General features: G+C 36.9%; 2 protein-coding genes and 1 long non-coding RNA gene across 6 annotated transcripts; 1 reads left to right on the top strand and 2 right to left on the bottom strand.

Annotated features, from left to right (window-relative positions):
- Positions 1 to 3,634: 3,634 nt before the first annotated feature.
- LOC113043775 (coiled-coil domain-containing protein 8 homolog) lies at positions 3,635 to 6,636 on the top strand. Of its 3 annotated transcripts, none has more exons than XM_026203368.1 (5): positions 3,635 to 4,544; positions 5,009 to 5,180; positions 5,255 to 6,080; positions 6,418 to 6,485; positions 6,593 to 6,636. In XM_026203368.1, the coding sequence occupies exons 1-3, from the start codon at positions 4,344 to 4,346 to the stop codon at positions 5,815 to 5,817; spliced, it is 936 nt and encodes a 311-aa protein (XP_026059153.1). In that variant the 5' UTR covers positions 3,635 to 4,343; the 3' UTR covers positions 5,818 to 6,080; positions 6,418 to 6,485; positions 6,593 to 6,636. The 3 variants fall into 3 exon arrangements, with proteins under 3 accessions (XP_026059153.1, XP_026059151.1, XP_026059152.1); XM_026203366.1 differs by having other exon boundaries at positions 5,272 to 6,080; XM_026203367.1 differs by lacking the exons at positions 6,418 to 6,485; positions 6,593 to 6,636 and having other exon boundaries at positions 5,272 to 6,411.
- A 2,643-nt stretch (positions 6,637 to 9,279) lies between these two features.
- LOC113043680 (uncharacterized) lies at positions 9,280 to 12,273 on the bottom strand. The gene is made up of 5 exons (XM_026203194.1): positions 12,216 to 12,273; positions 12,011 to 12,097; positions 11,047 to 11,283; positions 10,670 to 10,846; positions 9,280 to 10,043 (listed from the first exon to the last, which is right to left on the bottom strand). Exons 1-5 carry the CDS (start codon positions 12,271 to 12,273, stop codon positions 9,838 to 9,840), a joined length of 765 nt encoding a protein of 254 aa, XP_026058979.1. The 3' UTR covers positions 9,280 to 9,837.
- Positions 12,274 to 12,474: 201 nt separating this feature from the next.
- Positions 12,475 to 14,252, bottom strand: LOC113043844 (uncharacterized). Of its 2 annotated transcripts, XR_003275797.1 has the most exons (4): positions 14,178 to 14,252; positions 13,798 to 14,030; positions 13,052 to 13,145; positions 12,475 to 12,943 (listed from the first exon to the last, which is right to left on the bottom strand). It is a non-coding gene; the product is annotated as an uncharacterized LOC113043844 (long non-coding RNA). The 2 variants fall into 2 exon arrangements; XR_003275798.1 differs by lacking the exons at positions 13,798 to 14,030; positions 14,178 to 14,252 and adding an exon at positions 13,496 to 13,554.
- Positions 14,253 to 22,902: the final 8,650 nt, after the last annotated feature.

The following is a 22,902-nucleotide window of genomic DNA, read 5'->3' on the forward strand; positions in this document are numbered from 1 at the left end:
TCCTTTTTTCAATCTGTAGTCACATTTTCAAAACATTAAACACAATTAGCACAACATCAGTCTGTTGTGATCATACCTTTAACACATTTAATGTTGTTTTCACACAATATTCAGAAAATATTCCATGTTTACAGTTGTTTTCAATTGTTTACACGCAATTTTGAAAACAGTTATTTTTGTCAAAATATAATCACAATTATCCAAACACCACAATCAATTAGCAAAATTCCTAGATTGTTTGCAAAATGACACATTAGTCAAAACATATACACATATTTGTTAAAATGGTATTTGTTTTCATTTAACCAACACAGTCATCAATGATCATGCACTATTGCAGCCAGTTTCACACTGCTGTGATAAATAAAAAACACATTTGTAAAAAAAAAAAAAAAAAAAAAAAAAAAAAGATTTTTGGCCAGACATTCTTACTGCATGTAAGAGATAATTTAGGTGACAAAAAATAGTGAGAAACTCACAACATTATTCATGATTTGTTTTGAGATATAAGGAGAATGTACACTGTAAAAAATAAATGTATTTTTACAGAAAAAAACGGTAGAATTTAACAGTATTATGACATTTTGACCAGAACTGTGAAATTCCATAAAAATGCTAACTTTTACATCTAATGTACATTTTCCCTGTTTTTTAACTATTTAAATTTGTTACTGCAAAAAAATTACATTTACCTTTAAATAACAGTAATTGTTGTCTATTGTTATCCTGACATGTCCTTAAAAAAACATTCCTGTATATTTTTTGGTCAGAGTTGAAAAAAATGTAGTTTTACAGAGAAAACCAGTAGAATTTCACAGTCATTTCTCATTTTCATCAGAAAGGTGAAATTCCACTAAAAATGCATACATTAACACCAAATATAGCCTACATTTTTCCAGTTGAATAAGGCAGTGACTATGCACTAAGTGCAAAAAGCAACAGTTGTGATTTACACTAAAAACAAATAGATATTCTATTTACATCATGTAAATGTCGCGAAAGTTTGCAATAAGTGTAAATAGTATTTAGATGCTATATTCTATATTTTGGCAGATTCTGTTTGCATCTCAGTAATTGTGTACATTAACAGGATGCAATAATAGTATAAAGTGTTTTATTAAACACTCGTTAGACACTTTATTTCTACTTCATTTTTGTTGAAAATAAATGCCTTTTCGATGTGATTTGTGATACCAAAAGGTATAAAATACAGATTTGAACCAAGGACTTTGAAACAAGCATCAAATAAACGAGGCTTCCACACTAGTGCCTGTGCCACTGAAGACATTAGGTTAAATTGCGCATCTTTTCTAAACTTTATTGTTGATCCATTGGTGATGTTGTTTCCTTGATTTATAGTCAGCGTTTAGCCTACTATTGTCTACTATTGTTGTTATGCATATCATACATATCGTTCGTTTGTTAAAGAGGCGATCTGGCGCTGGACTGTGTTGTTTATAAAACCTGTTGTTGTTTTTTTTTGCCGTTGTGGTTAATGGTGAAAGGCATCAGTTGTCTCTTGTGGCTGTTAGAGCATTGGGTCAGTTGTAGCTTAGTGGTTAGAGAGTCGGGCTTGTAACTCAAGAGTTGCCGGTTCGAGTCTCACGGCCAGCGTGTTGTGACTTATCCTAATTGCTCCCTGCACTGCTCCGGGGGTGTGTGTGCTCACCCCTCACTGGGATGGGTTAAAGAGGTCACATTTCGAGTATGCGTTTCACTTATTGGTATCCTCATCCAAACACACACTCCTGTCCAACCCACTTGTTACACCACTTCTGGAAAACCATTTATTGTTAAGGTAAGCTAATTGTCATTATTTCCATATCAAATTCCGAAATAACCAGCAGTAGATGCTATTTACTACGGAGCCCTCAAAGGGACGTGGTGGTGGAAATTTTTTTTGCAAATATTTTGCCTTCCCCCGAGAAACTTTGCGTTCCCACGTAAAACCTGTTTTGAGCTCGGACAGACACTTCCTGTTTAATGTCCCGCTGGCAGTGTTTCAGAGCTCCGTATGCAACACGGTCTCACTCCCAATTCGTCACATATGGACGCTTGGTCAGGACCCCTTGGCGTCACATTTTAACGCACTGGGTATCCCTTTGGCGTTATTTTTCAACGAGCAGGGCAGTCCAATTGACTTCTATGGAACCCTGAACCCGAGCCTGAGGCGCCGCAATTTGACGTTTTGGGTAAGCACGCGCAGCCCTTTGTTTGCTGTGGATAAAAAAAAAAAAGGATTAAAAAAAAAAGTTCGCTGTGGATGGATCTAGACTACAATAAATACGAATAGATAGGAATAGGCTACAATAAATGATCTATGCTGAGGCTGGTTAAATGGTGTCCCCCATATCATCTTTATCTGGCCACACAAATAGGTTTTAATGTTAAGAAATCCCTCGCAGTCTGATATCAAAGCGCCCTCTGAGAAATAGGGGGAGCGTTCGTCGTGCTGTTTAACAGCATTCAGCGGTGAGTTTAACAACGCTCTACTGCAGGTAGAACAGCATCCAGATGTGAGTTTAACCAAAACAACGATCAACTGCAGGTAAAACACTATTCAGAGGTGAGTTTAACAACGCTCTACTGCAGGTAGAATAGCCTCCAGATGTGAGTTTACCAAAACAACGATCAACTGCAGGTAAAACACTATTCAGCGGTGAGTTTAACAACGCTCTACTGCAGGTAGAACAGCATCCAGATGTGAGTTTAACCAAAACAACGATCAACTGCAGGTAAAACACTATTCAGAGATGAGTTTAACAACGCTCTACTGCAGGTAGAATAGCCTCCAGATGTGAGTTTACCAAAACAACGCTCAACTGCAGGTAAAACACTATTCAGAGATGAGTTTAACAACGCTCCGCGGTGCGTGCAGTAAGCAGTTTAAGCGTTTTCTGCCAGGTCACAGGGTAAGTGACTAATTATAGGTGATGCATGCTGGATAATGTTTATTTTTATTTTTATAGGAGTCTGGTATTGATAAATAAATGCACATATGCTTGTGTTCGATTAATCAATGTCTTGTTTATTTATTTATTAAATATCCTCTAAATTAATAACTCTGACGTCATTGTATGGCGCGATCGTGATCCCGAGGTTCATTGCGTTTTTCCCTTTCCACTCGGTAAGTATAAATTAATTAATAGAGATCGAGACTATTCTTAAATTTACACAATAAAACTGTAGAATCAGGACAAGTTGTGTTTAGAACTTTTAGACGTGTAAGGCAGCAATTTATTAGGACGGTTAATGATAGAAAATTAAATATATATATATATATTTAAATTACTTGCTGCACCACATGTGCAGTAGGCTCGCAAAGTTAGCTAATTAAATTCAAAGTTAATTTTTTTTCGCGTATAATCATGAAGGTGCAATCATGGGGAATACAAGATTTTCAGTACTGATGTGTTTCCAGTTACCTATTTTATATAGCTCAAACTATTAAGCCATTTTAGCTAACATTATAAATGGTCAGGCCAGTAATTGTTTAAAATCCACGGATAATTTGATAATAAATGCCTAAATATTATCTATAATAATCAGTAGAAACAAATTCATAACAACAACAGTTTTGTGTCTCAGCACAATTTCTCACTATAAAATAAATAATTTAAATGTTCTTTCAGAGGTTATATAGGAGGCTATGTTGAACATTGCAATTTTTCTATTTCTTTCTTTTGTATTAAAAGAACAAAATTCCACCTTCCCAAGCTCATTTATTCACACATGGTGCAACCCAAAATCAACCAAATGGGTGGAAAAACTGTTAAATCTGGTAACATTAATGAAGAATACTGGTGTAAAGTGTAAGGCATAGGTGTCAAACTCAATTCCCGGAGGGTCGCAGCCCCGTAGAGTTTAGTTCCAACCCTAATTAAATGCACCTTACTCAGCTAATCGAGTCCTTAAGGTTTATTTGAAAGTTAAAGGTATGTTTCCTGGAGCAGGGCTGAGCCCCTTCAGGAACTGAGTTTGACACCTCTGGTGTAAGGTGTTCAATTATTAATATATTTTTTTTCTCTCTCATCAGGTCTTTCAAATTTGCCTGCTCTTTATTCCAAACCTCGACCACACATACAGACAAACACACTCACTCACTCACTCACTCACACACAATAAAGGCACTTTTAAGAGCCACGTCCGTCCTGTTTACCTGTCTGTGCTGTAGTTTACTTGTCACTCTCTTTTTAGCTCTCTCTATATCTTTATCTCTATTTTCATCTTTATTTGTTTTATTTGACCATCCTTCCAGTTCTCTTAATAGTTCCTAAAAATCCTCTTTATCGTAACAGTTTGTCCATCTGTTGTTTGTTTTTGTGTATATTTCTTGTCTAGTCATGACAAGGCCCAAATTCAGGCCCTGCCCTTCTTGCCAGACTCCCAATCAGGCAAGCAGGAAAACTTGTCATGTCTGCTTTGGAAGCCTGTCCACCAAAAACAAAATAAAAGAAAAAGTGGCATCACTGGATAGCCAGTGGGGGAAATCTGTCCTTAAAAGCAGAAATGCTGGGCGTATAATTGATTCTGCCCGTATTGCAGTAAGTTAAAAGTTCATATTTCATACATTATTGTGAAGTGAAACCGAAAGGCCATGTTTTTGACATACTAAATATCATACTAATATGATCTGGCCTTTACAAACATATTTACATACATCTTATTTCATACATGGAAGAATCCATCTTTACTTATACATTTTGTTAAAGAGTTACTAAATTGTATTCTGTGTCAAGTATTAAATAAGTCATGATGGCAATGGCAGAAACTAGCAGTACCTCTGTCCTTAACTTATATTGATGATCGATTGTATACAGTTCAAGAGTAATGTGTCTTCTAAAATAATCTTAATGAAACGGGTTATGGCTCATTTTCTTGCATTGTTTTTCATTAAATGAAATTTATTTAACAGTACTGATGTTTCTAATACATCAGTGGGTGTACTGTAACTAATTAATGTGTGTAATAACTAATGAAGTTTAATAACTGCTTTTGTTCATTTCAGGTGCTGAAACTTGAGGCTGTCGGATACAAGCCAATTTTATTTATTGGGAAACAGGACAAAAGGGCTTCAGATAAGTGGGTGGCAGATATTATCACGCATCTGCACCCCACTCCTGTCACCAAAGTGTTTTTGGAGAAGATGCGGAGGGCTTATGAGTTTATCTTAACAAAAGGTAAGAGTAATGTTTTTGTTTAGAATACATGTATATTTCTTTGTTACTATGTACATATTAAATTTGTATTTTAGCAACCTCCACAGCCCAGCAGCCGGAGAGCGCCGCCGCGGAGCGGCCGGAGAGAGAGCGTCCCCGCGGAGCACGCGGAGCAGCCGGAGAGAGAGCGTCGCTGCGGAGCAGCCGGAGAGAGAGCGTCCCCGCGGAGCACCCGGAGAGCGTCCCCGCGGAGCACCCGGAGAGCGACGCCGTGGAGCACCCGGAGAGCGTCCCCGCGGAGCGGCCGGAGAGCGTCGCCGCGGAGCAGCCGGAGAGAGAGCGTCCCCGCGGAGCACCCGGAGAGCGACGCTGTGGAGCACCCGGAGAGCGTCCCCGCGGAGCGGCCGGAGAGCGTCCCCGCAGAGCGGCCGGAGAGCGTCGCCGCGGAGCAGCCGGAGAGAGAGCGTCCCCGCGGAGCACCCGGAGAGCGACGCCGTGGAGCACCCGGAGAGCGTCCCCGCGGAGCGGCCGGAGAGCGTCGCCGCGGAGCAGCCGGAGAGAGAGCGTCCCCGCAGAGCGGCCGGAGAGCGTCGCCGCGGAGCAGCCGGAGAGAGAGCGTCCCCGCGGAGCAGCCGGAGAGCCTCACCAAGCAGCCTGAAACTGTATTTGTTCTCAATCTTGTTCCTGTGCCTTGCTCGCTCTCTCCAACCTCTCTCTGTCCTCCTTCCTCTGCTACTTCTACAACTGTTCTTCCCTCACTTTCTTCCCCTCTTCCACCTCAACTGCGGCAGAGGAAAAGAAGGTTAAACTCCTTTACCACGTCAAACTCTACCACCCCTGTCTCTCCTCCATATCCATCTGCCTCTTCCATTTCCAAGCCTTTGAGTCAGGAGGTGCCACTGGTATAGAACAGAAGAAAAGGTAACTTTTTGAATGGTACAACTTCACACTATTAATAAAATTGCTCCCAGTCATGACTTCATGACTCAATGACTTCATCATTGATAGCCAGTTCACAGTATTTTGTTATTTACATATTTATTTAGCTCTGTGTTAGTGGCCAATGTCCAAGGGCGTTGGGAAACCAATCCTGTACATTTTGCTTGATTGACAAAAACAGGAACAAATTCACTTTGACACGAATGGAAAAGACTGCATATCTCCTCACATGTGAATTTATAAATATGGGCTTGTGTGATTCAGCTATAAAGCATGATGGCATTCGTGACTTAAAAAACTTGTCTTTTCATTATTTCAGGTTGTCAAAAATGTAGTAGGCAGAAGGTTTTCCTTTTTGATAAAATAACTGGGGAACGAATAAATGAGGTAAAATGTCTTATTAGGCCATGTGCTGGCCTTTCAAAGGTAATATCCAGTGATTGCTTAAACAGTTAAAGTTAAATTATTACTTGTGTTTGTTTGTGTTTGTGTAGGGGAAAGCTGAATTGAAAGTTCACTGGTTGCCTTGCACTGTGTGATAAGTCATGTTTTATTTCCTAGTTAATTCCTAGTTAATTCCATTTCAATGCAATGGATTAGTCCATTCCATGACCCAATACAATCAAACACACCTGAACAAGATCATCAAGGTCTGAAAGGTTGCTAGAAAGCTACAGGCAGGTGAGTTTTTATGAGGGTTGGAGCTAAACTCTGCAGGACTGAGAGCTACAACAACCATCATGTTAACACAGCACACACAACACCTCTTTAGCACTTTATTTCTCTCAACATTAGGACAGGAGAGCTGTCAGTCAATAAATGTGAAAAAGTAACTTGGATTTTTTTGTTATAAGCTCCCAGATTTTGGCAGTAAATAATCCTCTGAGGTAGCCTGTAGAAAAACTGGTGTGAGGTCGATGGTCAGTAGTCTGACTTAAATAGCGATGAGCTAGAGGCATTGGGAAGAGCTAGATCTGCAGTCCTGAGGATCAGACAGAAAAAACAAATAAAGGGATTGGTGCGGGTGCCATTCACATAAAAAAAGAGTTATAGTATGTAAAGTGTGTTTGTGTGTGCGTTCTTGTATACATGGTTGTATACAAGGACACAAATGTGTGTAATGACATGGGTATTACAATATAAACATGGTTTATGAGGACACACTAAACAGTGTTTTTTTTTTTTTTTTTTTATTAAAAAATGCTGACAGTTTCCTGTGATGGGTAGGTTTAAGCCAGGCACACACTTAAGGATTGTAAGGCTTGTTATGACTGTAATTTAATACTTACGACTGATCATGCCCAAGTGTGTCAAGTCATAGCCAGTTGCGTTTAGTCAGTGTTTACAGTCGCATTTAAATTACTTGTTAAATGTGCTTTAGTCAAAGAAAACTGTCTTTGTGTGTTGAACTCAGAATGTTTCAGCTAGTTGTTAAGTGTGTCCCTGGCTATAGAGGCAGAATATACAGTTTGCTAATGTAGAATATACAGTTTGTACAGTGTAAAAACATTACGCCTATAAAATGTCCCCACAAGTCACAAAAACAAACCACTACCCTTATCCAGAGTTGGTAGAACTGCCAAATCTGCTTGGAACACAATATGATAACGTTGAAATTTCTAAACTTATTCTGCCTCTGCACGTCAGAAGTAGCCACTTTTCAACTAATCCAAGAGTGTTTTTTCTCCTAACAAATAGGAGATTTTCCTCAACCCACTAATATAACTTAATCCCTCAGTTTATCAGAAACAATTTGAAATCACTAAATTTTTAAGTACATTGCTTTCAGTGTACAAGAACTGTATGGAAAATTGTAATATTAAAAGTAACTAGTAACACTAGTAAATAAAGCTGCCAGACCTTGACCAGAAAAAAGAGATGTAACGTTATAGAAGTATAAAACTGTGTAAAATGAAAATATGCCAGACATTAATCATAAACCTGACAGTGATCTTGATTTTTGCTCTGTGTTCTAATAACATTATGTGCACTTATGATGTTTTACAGTGGCAAAACCTGGGATGACACATGGGAGCCTGCGAGTGAATTCCAACACATTGTGCCAAAGTCCCCACATCCCAACCAGCTTTCAGCATGACAACATAGTCACCATAGACACCTGGACTCATCAAGCACCCTTCAATGCAGTTTATTTTTGAGTGTTTTTTCTTGCTGTTTGTTCTTCAGTAAAGTTTTTGCACAGTACCCAGTCTCTTTTAGTGTTTAGTCTCTTACAGTTGTCTTTTTAAAAAAAATTTTTGCATTGGTCTTGAACTGCTTAACAGTGTACCTTGCGAGATCTTAAGTTTCTTGTCCGTGAGCATAAGCTCATAAATACCAAATAATACTCCAAAAGCTACTAAATTGTCACTCAAGTTTTGTAGTCATGTTTGAAGTGTTTGATTACAATAATAGATATGAATTACTTTATTATTTATAGTCATAATTGTAATTGCCAATTTATTATAAGTTTCCTTGCATTTAGTCTTTTTTTTTGGGGGGGGGGGTGCTTCTTTAAAGGGAAGAAAATAATGTTTCCTGATGGCAGACTTGCATCTCCTGGTTTGTAAAAAAAAAGAGAGGTAGGCTTTAAAAAGTTTTTTATTTAAAGCCTGTTGGGTCACATACCTGCAAATGTTACATAAGTATTTTATGTTTAATAGACTAACATACCTCTTATAAAAATTACTGCACGCTAGAATAACTATGACAGTAATTTTCATTTTGTAATAAAAAATGAAATATTTTGATATATTGAATTATTTAATTCACATACAGTGCACAGCTGCAAAATTATTTAATATTAGTTACCCTCTGCTTCATGCTATGGATGATGAAGCTACACAAGTGGTGAAATGTTTTGAGCACCACAAAATCAAATCAGTTGACTCCAATACTTTTACTAGATGACACATAAGCAGATGTAATATTAAACTGGGAAATAATGATTCCTCCTTATCATAATGCTTTTCTTCCTCATAATTAGCTTCTTCTGTCTCTAAAAAGGTTTCAGTTGTTATATTTGAAATACACTCTACACTTCCACAGCCACAAGCTGTGTTCTAATATTTCATTCCCCCTGTGAATCACATGACCTTAGATTATTATTACTCATGCAAGATTATTATTCATTATTTTGTACACAACGTACACTAATGGTTATTTTCATAAATTAATCTGCTATTTATTTCTCAACAAATGAAGAGTTTTGTTTGTGAGCAAGTATGAAAATGAGAAAAACAGACACAATTACACAAAACCCCAAAAAGATGCATTGATAAAAGCTGTGAACAGTTCAAACCTCAAATTAAAAAAATACATGCTGGAACCATTAAATGTTTTTGCGTGAAAATTATTTGGCAATTCATTTTCTGCCAATCAACTAATTGTACTGTTGAGAAGTTTCTTTTGCAACAAAATGTCATTTAAAAGCTCTCCATGTGCTGTCAAGTGCATTTTTTCTCTCTCTGAATTGCAGTGGAGTATAAGTAAAGTTTGAATGAGAAGAAACTCTTACCTCAAATCTCTAAGTACCATACAATACTTCAATTAATGCACTTAATTTCCACCACATACTGGTTCTAGAGGCATGCATGCACACATTTCTATGTATGTGAAAGAAGAGGCAACACTTTTGGTTCCATTTATAAAGGTGATGAAAAGCAGATTTTATTACATTCTTTATATACAGAGTTAAGGTCATTGTCCAGAACGATGAAAGGTGTCACAGTCTTGTGGATTACAGTCCGTCATCAGACATTTCACAGTCACTGTCATACTCATCAGCTGAAGCACTGTACAAAAAGTTGATGTTGCCTTCTCCAGACAAAACTTGCAGGTAACAGTCTCTTGCTTGCACCTTCATTTCTCTGACTTTATGTTGCTTTCTCAGGATGATGCTTTGCAGACCTTTCAAACCCTCTTCACTTAAGCCACATGGTGAATCTTAAAAGAGGAACAAAATAACATTAAGCATGCTTTAGAAACTTTATAAACATACATCATTGTTGTGTATATTTATTAGGGCTGCCCCAAAAAGTCAACAAATTGTTAGTCAGTCAGAATGACCATAGTTGGACAAATAATTGTTTTTCCTGCAAACAACACAACCAAACATAGCCATAGGTCTTGGTAATAATCAGACAGTCACGGACAGCTATTATGGATTAAACGGCTGGTCCTCATTTTCACTAGATAGTAAATGTCATGAAGGAAATTCAAAGTTTGAGCATTGCGAGGGCATCAAGGACAAGAAAGCATCATTCTCTAATTTCAGCTACCAGTTGGAGTGGAGTGGAGAATTAGGCCAAGTGCAATGACTTATAGAGCTAAAAGCCACTTATCGTTCAATAATATATACATATATATTTTTTTTTAATTACTAGGCTACTTACTTTAATGATTAGAGAGGACATGTCCTATATGTAGTTATGGGAATATGCACTTTAGTAGATTTTAGTTAACAGATCACTCTTACTAACTGTATAATAAAAATATTCTGACAGTTGGAAATCTATGGTCATAGCAACCCTAAATGTTTATGCCATTTTTTGTACAAATACAATACATACTTCTCATTGTCTCACTGGCAAACATGTGGGACAGCTCTCTGAGGGTATCAGCACGAGTTGAAAGAGATTTCCAGTGGTGGTCCATCTCTGCCACAAGAATCTTCAGCTCCTCCTCAAGTCTTCTTACTGACATGATGATGTCAAACGCTCTTCTTTTTGTCCTTAGATCGACAGAGTCTGGAATGCATTTATGAGAAAGACTTAATTCATATGTATCAAACATCAACCTTTAAAGAATCACAGAAAAAAAGTCACAGAATGACATTTGAAGCATTGTGGGTAATGTGTCATAATGTATGTATCAGATTTGTCAGAAGCAGTCAACAGACTAGTGTACACACCACTGTGTGGTAGCTACCATGGCCAAGCTGTCTCACCAGACAGAATGGTTTCCATGCAAAGACTTTCTGTGCTTGGAACCATTCTGTTGTATTTCTCCACAACAGATGTCAGGATGCCCTTCTCCTCCCTGATCTTGCGGCGGATTCTGGCACGACCTTTGTTCCCATCGGTATCTTTGTAGAGCCGATGGGAACGTCTCTTGATACTCGCTACCAGGACCTCAATTCTGCTGGCCAAGCCATCAGCATCATTTGTGGTTGTTACTCTTGCTGCTGAGAAGAAATAGGTAGTTTGCAGTTTAAATTAAAATAAAAGTAGCAATTACAATTATTTGTGCACTGTAAAACCAAACAGTGTAATTAATTAAATGAAATGAGTTAGTTTCACTCAAATAATAATGGAAGTTCTTTGTATTTAATAGAAAAAAAAAGTATTTGGAACTCAAAATTTTATTGTAGTAAGCAGTTTAATTGCAGCACATTTCTAATTTCCTGCATTCTTTGTGTTAGACAGTATAAATAAATGTTGAAATTAAGTGTTATTTTGTGTGTTTTTGCCGATTATCATAGGCTATTCTTTAATATTGTTTTATGCTGGGATTTACAGGAGGTTCTGTTAAGTTAGTTTTTTAGGGTTACCACTGTGGTGAAGAGCAGAGCATGTGTTTTGGTTGAGGATGGGCTGCTAAACTTTTGAAACCACATGTACTGTATGTTGTTTGATTATATACATATAATGACAGTCTCTTTGATAGTTATATTAGCATGTGTTATTTGCCATCAAACATTGAAACAAGATCTGAATGTCATGTTTATGTAAATTAGCTGTTTGTAATTAACACTATGACGAGTGGGGTAAGGCTGATAACTGTGGGAGTGATGGGGTGTCTGTGATTCTGAACTTGAAAAATTAGTTTACCTAAATGTTTTAAGTATTCTGAACTTGAGATTTAACAGTTATCATTTCCTCACCGCCTGCCCACTCCTTTACATCACTGACCCAGTCTTCCAGTTGGCTCTCTGTCACTGCCAATTGGGCTTTCAAGGACTCTAGGTTTTGTAACTGGCTTTGCAGAGCTTTTCTGGTCTACAATGACAAGCAATCACAGAACCAAGAAACAAGAACCAAATGACCAATGCACAGCTTCATACACTGCAAACACACAATACTGACCATGTAAAACAAATTCTACAGTTGTCATTACCTTCTGATATCGGCGAGTCAGTGAAACTGCCAAATTTCGGAACTTTTGCTGGTTTCATCGCATGGCCATGAGAGTCAGCATGTCTGTGCGTCCTGCAAACACAAAAGATATGTTGCATAAAATATGTTATTATGTGATTATGTAACTAGAGCACTATGTGGTCATCTTACCTGCTTTTGACATATGGTTTGTTGTCACTGCAATCCTAGAGAGGAAGGCATTGCACTGTTCCACCTCCTCCCCTAGTGTTAGTCCAGCCCCATCCTGATACGACCCACTCCATTTCATCTGAGTAAGAAAACATAAATAAACAAAGAACAAGATGTTTGCAGATGTTTGGTTTAAGATAATGTGGTTCTGTCACATAGCAACATTTTCTTACCTCACATTTAAAATCATGGGCTTTGGCATGAAATACCGAAAGGAATGGTCTCACGTTAAGGAGGTGCTGGAGCTCTGGGCAGCTTTTTGTAACTCTTTGCAGGTAGGGCCAATATTTGCAGGTCACATCCATACAAAAAAAAAGTGACTTGCCTATTGGCCAACTTTTCTTGAAGGTACAGGGGATAGGCAAAAATTTCACCCCTGTACATATTTAAAGCACAGAGAAGCACTCCGTGCCGACAAACCGCAACCTCCAATCCCTCTTCGTCTACCTTGCTGGCAGATCTTTGTGAGGTCTCTCTGGCTGCTGACCACTCCCCTCCACAAACACCTCTCCCCCTGACCTACAACATGGATAATGGTCAATGAAAACAAGACTCTTCTAAACAAACTCTTCAGTAAGAGGTTACTGTAGTATTGTAGTTTTATTTATCATCATATACACTTTTTACATGTTTGGTTGTGCTGTGAATGTTGTCCACAAATCTTGTAACATCTTCATCTTTGGCTATAAAGATGCCTTCAAAGATGGCCTGTTCCTCAGATCTAAAAAAACAACAACAACAAAAACAACAACAAAGGTACAAAAAAGTTTATGATAACTTATTAGAATTGTCATAAGTACCAACTTCAGTACCAGTCTGAAATTTAAAAAACGTAATGCTTTGAGCGCTGTTGAGCGGATTCATAAACACCTCTGATTGGCCATTGTGTTCACACACTCATTGGATATGTCTGAGAATGGCTTTAAATGATCAGCGCTAAAAGCGTCAATTTTTATAAGTCAGTATTTTCGACAACTCTATAACTTATAATGTAAGATTACTTAGTGCATAATAAAGAGCCATGTTATCTTATTAATATGTAAGAACACTGTGACACACAGTTTGAAGTACCTAGCAGCATTCTTAAAACGGTAATGTTTGCGGTTTCCATCTATGGAAATGGCGAGCATATTTGGGGAGCATGCAGGGCAGATGAAGGGCTCTTCCTTGCATATACTGTCCACCTCAAATCGCACAGCCTCCCACTCAAAAAAACTTTTCTGAAAACTGTCTGCAGAGATCTTGCCAGTCTATTAAAAATAAAAAAACAAAAGCTTATAAATGTACAACAAATACATTAACATCAAACAGGTTTTCAGCCCACAATTCAAATACATTAACGATACTGCAGGATTTATACATTCAATACTCACACGACCAAAGCGAACAGATCGCTGATCCAGCATTCTTAAAAATGCTTGACAGGACAGTCCTGGTGCCACCATCTTCATTTCCTCAAATGAGAAAAATATATCGGTAGTATAAATTGTGGCAAACTGAAGAGTTGCCGGCCAGTAGTCACTGCTGTTAAGGTTGGCCACTCCAGCAGTCCAAGTGGCTTGGCATGCCTCACAAAATAACTCGGGCATGCTTAGATCATATCGTCCTGGAAAAATCAAAAACACATCCACTGTAATGCAATCCTTAGCTGTGTCAGTCAGGGTTTGGGTTCTTAATACAATTTATACATTACTTTGTATACTTCATAAGATGCTTATCAAACAGGACAAAATGAAGTTCTTCACATTCTTACCATTCATTGTGACCACAGCAACAGTCTTTCCTGGACTGACCCTCAATGACTCTGGTGAACAACCACAGATTTTGTAAGGCATTTCCACAGGTACAAGCCGCACTGAAAAAGATCACACAGTACATGTGAATTAACATAATTTGTATTGACTGAGTAATATAAGATTGTAATGGATCAATGTTATTGAAGCACATTGCTGAAAAAGAACAACCCATTCTCACTCCAAAGGCGTCTAAAACCGAAGCATGGTCAAGCGCCCCTAGCGTCACTTTTATGACGCCAAATGTGCCTCTCGGCGTCGAATATCGAAGCACTACGACCTTCATTGCTTTCAATGGGAAACTTTTGGCGTCAGAATTCGACACCACACTCATCGGCCTCATTCAGGACGGTGACGAGGACATGAGATGTTTATCGCTATGAAATCACGTTCAAGAAGTCTCATTCAGCACACATCGCGATACTTGCTATCAGTTCCACAGTTTGGGTGAGTAGTCGTATATACGCTCTTTTAATGCCTTTTATCAAATGTATTCTGTCTTCTTTATTAATCAGATTAGTGCCATATGTTTAATCGCTGTATTATATCGGTCATCCGCGGCTGTCTTTGAGTTTCATTGCGTTTAAATAAATGAACACAGCTGCTAATTAGTGTGATTAAACTCTATCTGCCACGTGATGTGCCATAGACCTTCGATCCGTTTTATATTATTATTAATTTCAGGATCAATGATGTAAGTTGTATTTGTAGTAAAATCATGGTAATCACGACACTTACAATAGTAATAAATGAAATGTGAAGTTAAAACAGTAAACGGGACAGTAGTAACTGTAACTGTAGTTTTACTATGGTATATTAGTAATCAATACAACAATACAATAATCACCAAACCAGCTATGTTTGTATCACTGTAATGTTAGTGTTTTTATGTGCTTTTATATGACAGATATCACAGTAATCATATGTTCTGTAGCATGCTTTTAATACCTTTTAATGTGAATCCAAAAGAAAAAAAAATCTAATTAAAAATAAATAATAAAACATGCATTTTTCCATCTTGCAGTTCATTCATATCAGTTTATATATATATATATATATATATATATATATATATATATATATATATATATATATATATATATATATATATATATATATATATAATATTATATCTAAATATTTTGCTCACAGATCATTATTAACATTCTGTATATAATTCAATTTTATTTACTCTCCCCTTTTTATTATTTTTATTTTTATTTTTAGCTGAAAAGACGTAAAGGAAGCCCAGTGGTGTTTCTGGAGAGGGATTCCTTCAGAAATGGAGAAGACAGAAAGCTGCGGAGGCAGATATATGCAGCAGTAAGTCTGTGATCGTTTGTCCCTTTTATTAAACATTCCTGCTGTTATAATTTGTACGGCATTTGTTGTTTCTTAAACTGTTGCACTGTCCAAATACCCACACTTGCCATCTTTGCACTTGACCACTTGATTACTTATTTGACGTCTTTCCTGTATTTGGCCTAGTGTTCAAGTGAGCATGATGACCACAAGTGTGTGTCGAACTTTTCATGACCTGATGACTGTGTTTCCCAATCCTGATCCTGGAGAACCCCAGCACTGCACGGTTTTGGTGTCTCTCTTATCTGCCTTGGAGTCTTCACTGATGAGCTGATGAGTTGAATCAGGTGTGTTTGATCAGGGAGACATCTCAAATGTGCAGTGTTGGGGTTCTCCAGGACCAGGATTGGGAGCCACTGCCTTATGGGACACTTATGTGTTTAAAGAGATTTTTAATATCTAATTATCAATATTTCACATACTGTACATTGGACAGCTTTCCATGACCTCTTGTGAGACCTCGGCAAAAAGTCTGACGATTTATTCCAAAACATGCATGATGGGATACACTAAGCTTTGTATAGTGCTCCGGAGCAGTATTGGAGAGGTTTAGTGTGTGTTAAGGACGCTGTGCTTTGGCATTATTAAGACCGGGGACAGTCTCGTTCACACACTGTCATGTACACACACTCTCAAGTGGCCAAGACTGCAAGTGTGGGTATCTGGACAGGGTCAAAGTCTTAAAAATTATCCCTAAACACATCACAGTCTTAATAATCCAGTTTAACACTTGTATGATATTGTACAAGCCCCAGGACGGTCTCATCTGACACTATCAAAAGAATTCATATGACTATAGCTTGTTATTAATTACTTGCTTTCAATAATGGATTCATTTAACATTTAATTATACAGCATCTTTACAGAGGTGTAATGTACAAGTTGCACGTAATTAATAATATTTCCTTCCTTCTGTCTTACATGATTTTTTACAGATAATGCTGTTCTTCTTTTTCAGGTCTAAAATATCGAGCTCAACAGTTCACTCAAGAGCCAACCCTCACAAACCTTCCTAAAAACTAAAAGAGCTATTACTGAGTCTCAGCAAATCTTGCCATGATCAGCTCTTCCCAGGTACATTTGTTTACTCATCAAATGCTCTGGTCTGAATCTTACTTTAAATTAACTTAATTATGTTTAATGAGCAACATTAATTGCACACAGAGTAAGTAGAGATTATCTTGTTTGACAGAAGAGAAGGAAGACCAAGGAAATGATTTGCTCAGGATGAGGAATGAAGATCTTGTGCTCAAACAAACAGAAGTCCTCTGGTATGTGTGTGTTGAAGCAATGCTGTGTTATACAACATTTTATGATGATCTCTCACAGAACTGGTCATGTCAGCCTTGATTTCTTTTTATACTATTACAATTACAGCATGTTAGCAAAGTGTGACTGGACATTTTTAATATTATGTTTTTAAAAACACACCACCTGTTTTAAAAGTAGACAAGTATCATGAAATTGGTTTAGTTGATATAAACACCTGACATTATTTCATTGTTTTGTAAATGTTGTGTTATAAATTGTGAATTGATAATGGATTGGTTTGAAGCCAGGCCTTACACTGCACAGACTAAAACACATTTGTGAGAGAAGTCAGGAACTTTGGAGAAAGATTCTAGAGGAAAAAAACACATTTACTGCAACAATAGATGAATTCTAGAGTCTCTGAGAATTACACATGCTAATGCAGTCTCATGAGCAAGACCTTTGCCTCTGTAACTTTTTCTTAATTCTTTAATTTTTATTGCAGTATTTTAATTTGTACAGATGATCTCATCAGCCAAATGAGGGGTTTTGACCAAGTGATGCTCTTGAAAGGAGTGAAAGAAGAGGATGTGGTAAATTGTCTTCAGAGAAAAAGCTTCTCAAAAGGTCTCAAAACAGCTTGAAGAATGGTAAGTCTACAGTACTACGAGGGCCATAGTTGCTCACCCTGCTAAAATCACACAGAACATAAGCTGAACTCTCTGTCCATTAAACAACTTGATCTGGATTGTTTGTTTCACTTTGACCAGGTCTGGGATCTTAGGACTGAGAGATCCTCTGGCTGAGAACAAGCTACACCACATCAGTGCTGGACATCAACCACAAACTGTTTCCAGACACGAGAGAAGAAGAACACGATGGGGAGATGAAACCAGTTTAGATGTGGTGATGGGAATCATTATTTTCTGGAACGGGATCTCATGTCTTATATGTATCACATGATCTGTATCACAGTTGACTGGATGGGACTGTGTGACTTTTAAGGACATTTCATCACTCATCTGTGTGAACTGATTTATATATGAGGTTAATGTATTTTTGATGATAATTATTTTTATTTAATCTTATTCGTCTTGATGCTACTTTATCAACTTTATAGTCTATGCTTCAATAAAATGAAAATGGTGAATATTGTGTTCTGAAGATTCTTGGTAAATACATAATTTTACTAGGTAGGCTCATATGTGTTTATTTTAGACTTGGAAAAACAACATATTAATTATTGGGATTATTTTCTTATTTAAGACATAAACATTTTTGATCGGATTAATAACATCTGGGACATCAGTACACTAGAAAGTAATTTTTTTATATTTTAGTAACAAATATGCAAATGTTTTAGTGAAATAAAGGGAGTTACGAGATTAATTATTCTGCATTACAAAATGGTGCCATGGGCTTTATTGTTACAAACACTTGAGGGATAACTGAGAATGTAGCAGGAATGATCAACGTGGATCTAGTAATGCATTAAAACCAAGAGCAGGCACATTACTGATGTCCAGCACCTGAGGAGCAAGATACGGGGGTGAGGAGGACATTTTTACACTGATTTTTGCTAAATAGTTATATATATATATATATATATATATATATATATATATATATATATATATATATATATATATATAAATTAATATTCTTGGCACTGCATGAATTTGTCCTTGTGTAATAGTGAAGTATCACAATGTGTATACATTGTCCTTGATTACTGCTTTACAGGTGGGGAATAGATAAAGGCAAGTTGTTGCAGGTTCATCCATTATATTTCTTGCCATATACTTCAAAAATCAAATAAATAATCTATTATTTTCATTATTAAATCATTTCTTTCTAATTTTTCAATGTTTCATCAGATGGCCTCACAATGTCCTGTCAAAAGGTATAATAGCCATGATGAATAGAATAGAAAACAGAGGACTGTGAAAACTGTCAGATATAAATGTGACTCAGCTCAGTTTGTTGTTCATGATGAGGAGAATACATATATGTAGGTTTTACTGCCCTTCTACCCCCAGGGGCCCAGTAGCACCCCCCGGAAGAGCCCAAAACTGTACATTTCAAATGGCTGTAAATCAGAGTCCAATTAACATATCAAAGAGAAAATGGGCAGGATTATTACTTATGCTATGCTGATAAAATAATGTTGAGCTCAGTTTTCAGAAATAAATGGAAAGCTGACATAAAGGCATTTTAAATATTGCTCACTGTAAAATACCACATTTCAGCCTGCCTCTCAAATATATCATAGAGGTTTGCACAATAAACATATTTAGATATCCAGTTTTCCTTAAAATAAATAATTTATTTCGTTTCGTTAATAAAAAGTTTTAAACTACATTACCCACAAGCCTCCGTCGTTCTACCTATGGAAAGGCAACACTAGGGGGCTGTTTTTTTGTAGTTCATTGAAGTTATGCTTAGGGTTAGGATTAGGATCTCGCTAAAGATGTCATTTTTGTCAAGATAGCAACACTTCATTGTTGACTTAATATATTACTAATGTGATGATAGCAGCAAAACATACTTTTTAACATGATGCGCTGTTTAATATGGGTTAAAAGATAGTCCAACCACAGACTGTCCTGAAAATTCATAGCCAATGACATCAAAGCTGAGCAGCAGCGTCACACTTCCTTATCCATGTATGACCGACGTCTTTCGTTTTTCGGCTGAAGGGATAGATTCGGTTAACAATAGATTAAGCTTGCTACTTATTAGATTCTGTTTTATTAACGTCTTCACCTTCCTCCGTTGTTCAGCTTGACAAACATTGGGCAATATTGATGTGCACATGCCCAGCAGTCGCAGTTGTATCCAACAGACAGATTCCTCTATAATAAATATAAGACACATTTTTAAGATTTGTATATTTTTTTTTTTTTGACCAAAGACAAATATATTTACTAATCAAATGACGTGCTTCTAAAATGTACATTGTATATTACATTGTGTTTTAAAGTTAAAATTGTTCACATTTGTGTTTCTGTGATTTACCATTCTCTACCATTTGAACTCTAGGAATAAAAACTGAAATTATAAATGAATGAATGAATGAACAAATAAATACATAAAGCATAATAAACATGCATATTTTTGTAAGGATCTTCCATTATTTATTTATATGTCAAACTCATTTAAAGACAACATGCCCAAATTACTACACTGCATCCTCTGTCACCAAGCTCGTTTTTGCCACCATAAAGAATAAAAAGGCAGTTATGTTGTAAACATTAACTATTTTCAATATGCAAATGAAAATGCTTTTATTAAAAAACAAAACAGTAAATACAGTATGTCTTTCAGAGAACACTGGAAAAAGTGTTGTGACCAAAATGTTATACAACACAATGTAAATGTTTCAAACTCACAAAAAAACACCATGAAGACATGCATGTCAAGTGTGCAATATATTTTTAATATGGAGCGCTATTTTTAACTATTGTTTTCATCACTGGTTCTGTAATGTATTCATTATGAGCTTATAATTAAAACAAAGTTACATCTTCTGCAAAAATCAAACCACTGCAAAGTCTAATCACTGATCCAGGGACCATTTCTGTGTGTGCGGGGGATAAAGAGTTAACGAGGTGAGTCCTTGTGCATGATGGAGCTACAGCGTTATCCTCAAACAATCCTGTAAGACAGAAAGGAAGGAAATATTAAATTACATTCAACTTATACATTACACTGTGTTTTGTTTGGACCATATTATTATACCATCCATTATTGAAAGCAAGTAATTAATAGCAAGCTATAGTCATATGAATTCTTTTGATAGTGTCAGATGAGACCGTCCTGGGGCTTGTACAATATCATACAAGTGTTAAACTGGATTATTAAGTCTGTGATGTGTTTAGGGATCATTTTTAAGACTTTGACCCTGTCCAGATACCCAAACTTGCAGTCTTGGCCACTTGAGAGTGTGTGTACATGACAGTGTGTGAACGAGACTGTCCCCGGTCTTAATAATGCCAAAGCACAGCATCCTTAACACACACTAAACCTCTCCAATAATGCTCCGGAGAGCTATACAAAGCTTAGTGTATCCCATCATGCATCATGTTTTGGAATAAATCGTCAGACTTTTTGCCGAGATCTCACAAGAGGTCATGGGAAGCTGTCCAATGTACAGTATGTGAAATATTGATAATTAGTTATTAAAAATCTCTTTAAACACATAAGTGTCCCATAAGGCAGTGGCTCCCAATCCTGGTCCTGGAGAACCCCAACACTGCACATTTGAGATGTCTCCCTGATCAAACACACCTGATTCAACTCATCAGCTCATCAGTGAAGACTCCAAGGCAGATAAGAGAGACACCAAAACCGTGCAGTGCTGGGGTTCTCCAGGATCAGGATTGGGAAACACAGTCATCAGGTCATGAAAAGTTCGACACACACTTGTGGTCATCATGCTCACTCGAACACTAGGCCAAATACAGGAAAGACTTCAAATAAGTAATCAAGTGATCAAGTGCAAAGATGGAAAGTGTGGGTATTTGGACAGTGCAACAGTTTAAGAAACAACAAATGCCGTACAAATTATAACAGCAGGAATGTTTGATAAAAGAGACAAACTATCACAGACTTACTGCTGCATATATCTGCCTCCGCAGCTTTCTGTCTTCTCCATTTCTGAAGGAATCCCTCTCCAGAAACACCACTGGGCTGACTGCCTTTACGTCTTTTCAGCTAAAAATAAAAATAATAAAAAGGGGAGAGTAAATAAAATTGAATTATATACAGAATGTTAATAATGATCTGTGAGCAATATATATATATATATATATATATATATATATATATATATATATAAACTGATATGAATGAACTGCAAAATGGAAAAATACATGTTTTATTATTTATTTTTAATTTGATTTTTTTTTTTTTGGATTTACGTTAAAAGGTATTAAAAGCATGGTACAGAACATATGATTACTGTGATATCTGTCATATAAAAGCACATAAAAACACTAACGTTACAGTGATACAAACATAGCTGGTTTGGTGATTATTGTATTGTTGTATTGATTATTAATATACCATAGTAAAACTACAGTTACAGTTACTAATGTCCTGTTTACTGTGTTTTAACTTCACTTTTCATTTATTACTATTGTAAGTGTCGTGATTACCATGATTTTACTACAAATACAACTTACATCATTGATCCTGAAATTAATAATAATATAAAACGGATCGAAGGTCTATGGCACCTCAGGTGACAGATAGAGTTTAATCAGACTAATTAGCAGCTGTGTTCATTTATTTAAACGCAATGAAACTCAAAGACAGCCGCGGATGACCGATATAATACAGCGATTAAACATATGGCACTAATTTGATTAATAAATAAGACAGAATACATTTTATAAAAGGCATTAAAAGAGCGTATATACGACTACTCACCCAAACTGTGGAACTGATAGCAAGTATCGCGATGTGTGCTGAATGAGACTTCTTGAACGTGATTTCATGGCGATAAACATCTCATGTCCTCGTCACCGTCCTGAATGAGGCCGATGAGTGTGGTGTCGAATTCTGACGCCAAAAGTTTCCCATTGAAAGCAATGAAGGTCGTAGTGCTTCGATATTCGACGCCGAGAGGCACATTTGGCGTCATAGAAGTGACGCTAGGGGCGCTTGACCATGCTTCGGTTTTTGACGCCTTTGGAGTGAGAATGGGTTGGAAGAAAAGAGGTCACACCTCAGAGGAATTAAGCGCCTCCTACGTGTACGGAAATACCATAAAAAAATCAAAAAAATCCATATCAGAATGTAATTGCTACAACCTCTTATGACTTGAAGTGAATAGAGACTATGTAACATATAAAGTAGACAATGTAATTATTCAAGCCTATTTGTGACCCTGGACCACAAAACAAGTTATAAGGGTTTTTTATTTTCTTTTTTTCCAATTGAGATTTTTATATCAATAATATTAATAATTAAGTTTCCATTGATGCATGGTTTGTTAGGAGGACAATATTTGTCAATATTTGTCTGAGCGGCTGCGCTGATCACACGCTTCAAGAGGATGCGCAGACG

Source organism: Carassius auratus, chromosome 25 (genome assembly GCF_003368295.1).
Source record: "Carassius auratus strain Wakin chromosome 25, ASM336829v1, whole genome shotgun sequence".
Taxonomy (NCBI): Eukaryota; Metazoa; Chordata; class Actinopteri; order Cypriniformes; family Cyprinidae; genus Carassius; species Carassius auratus.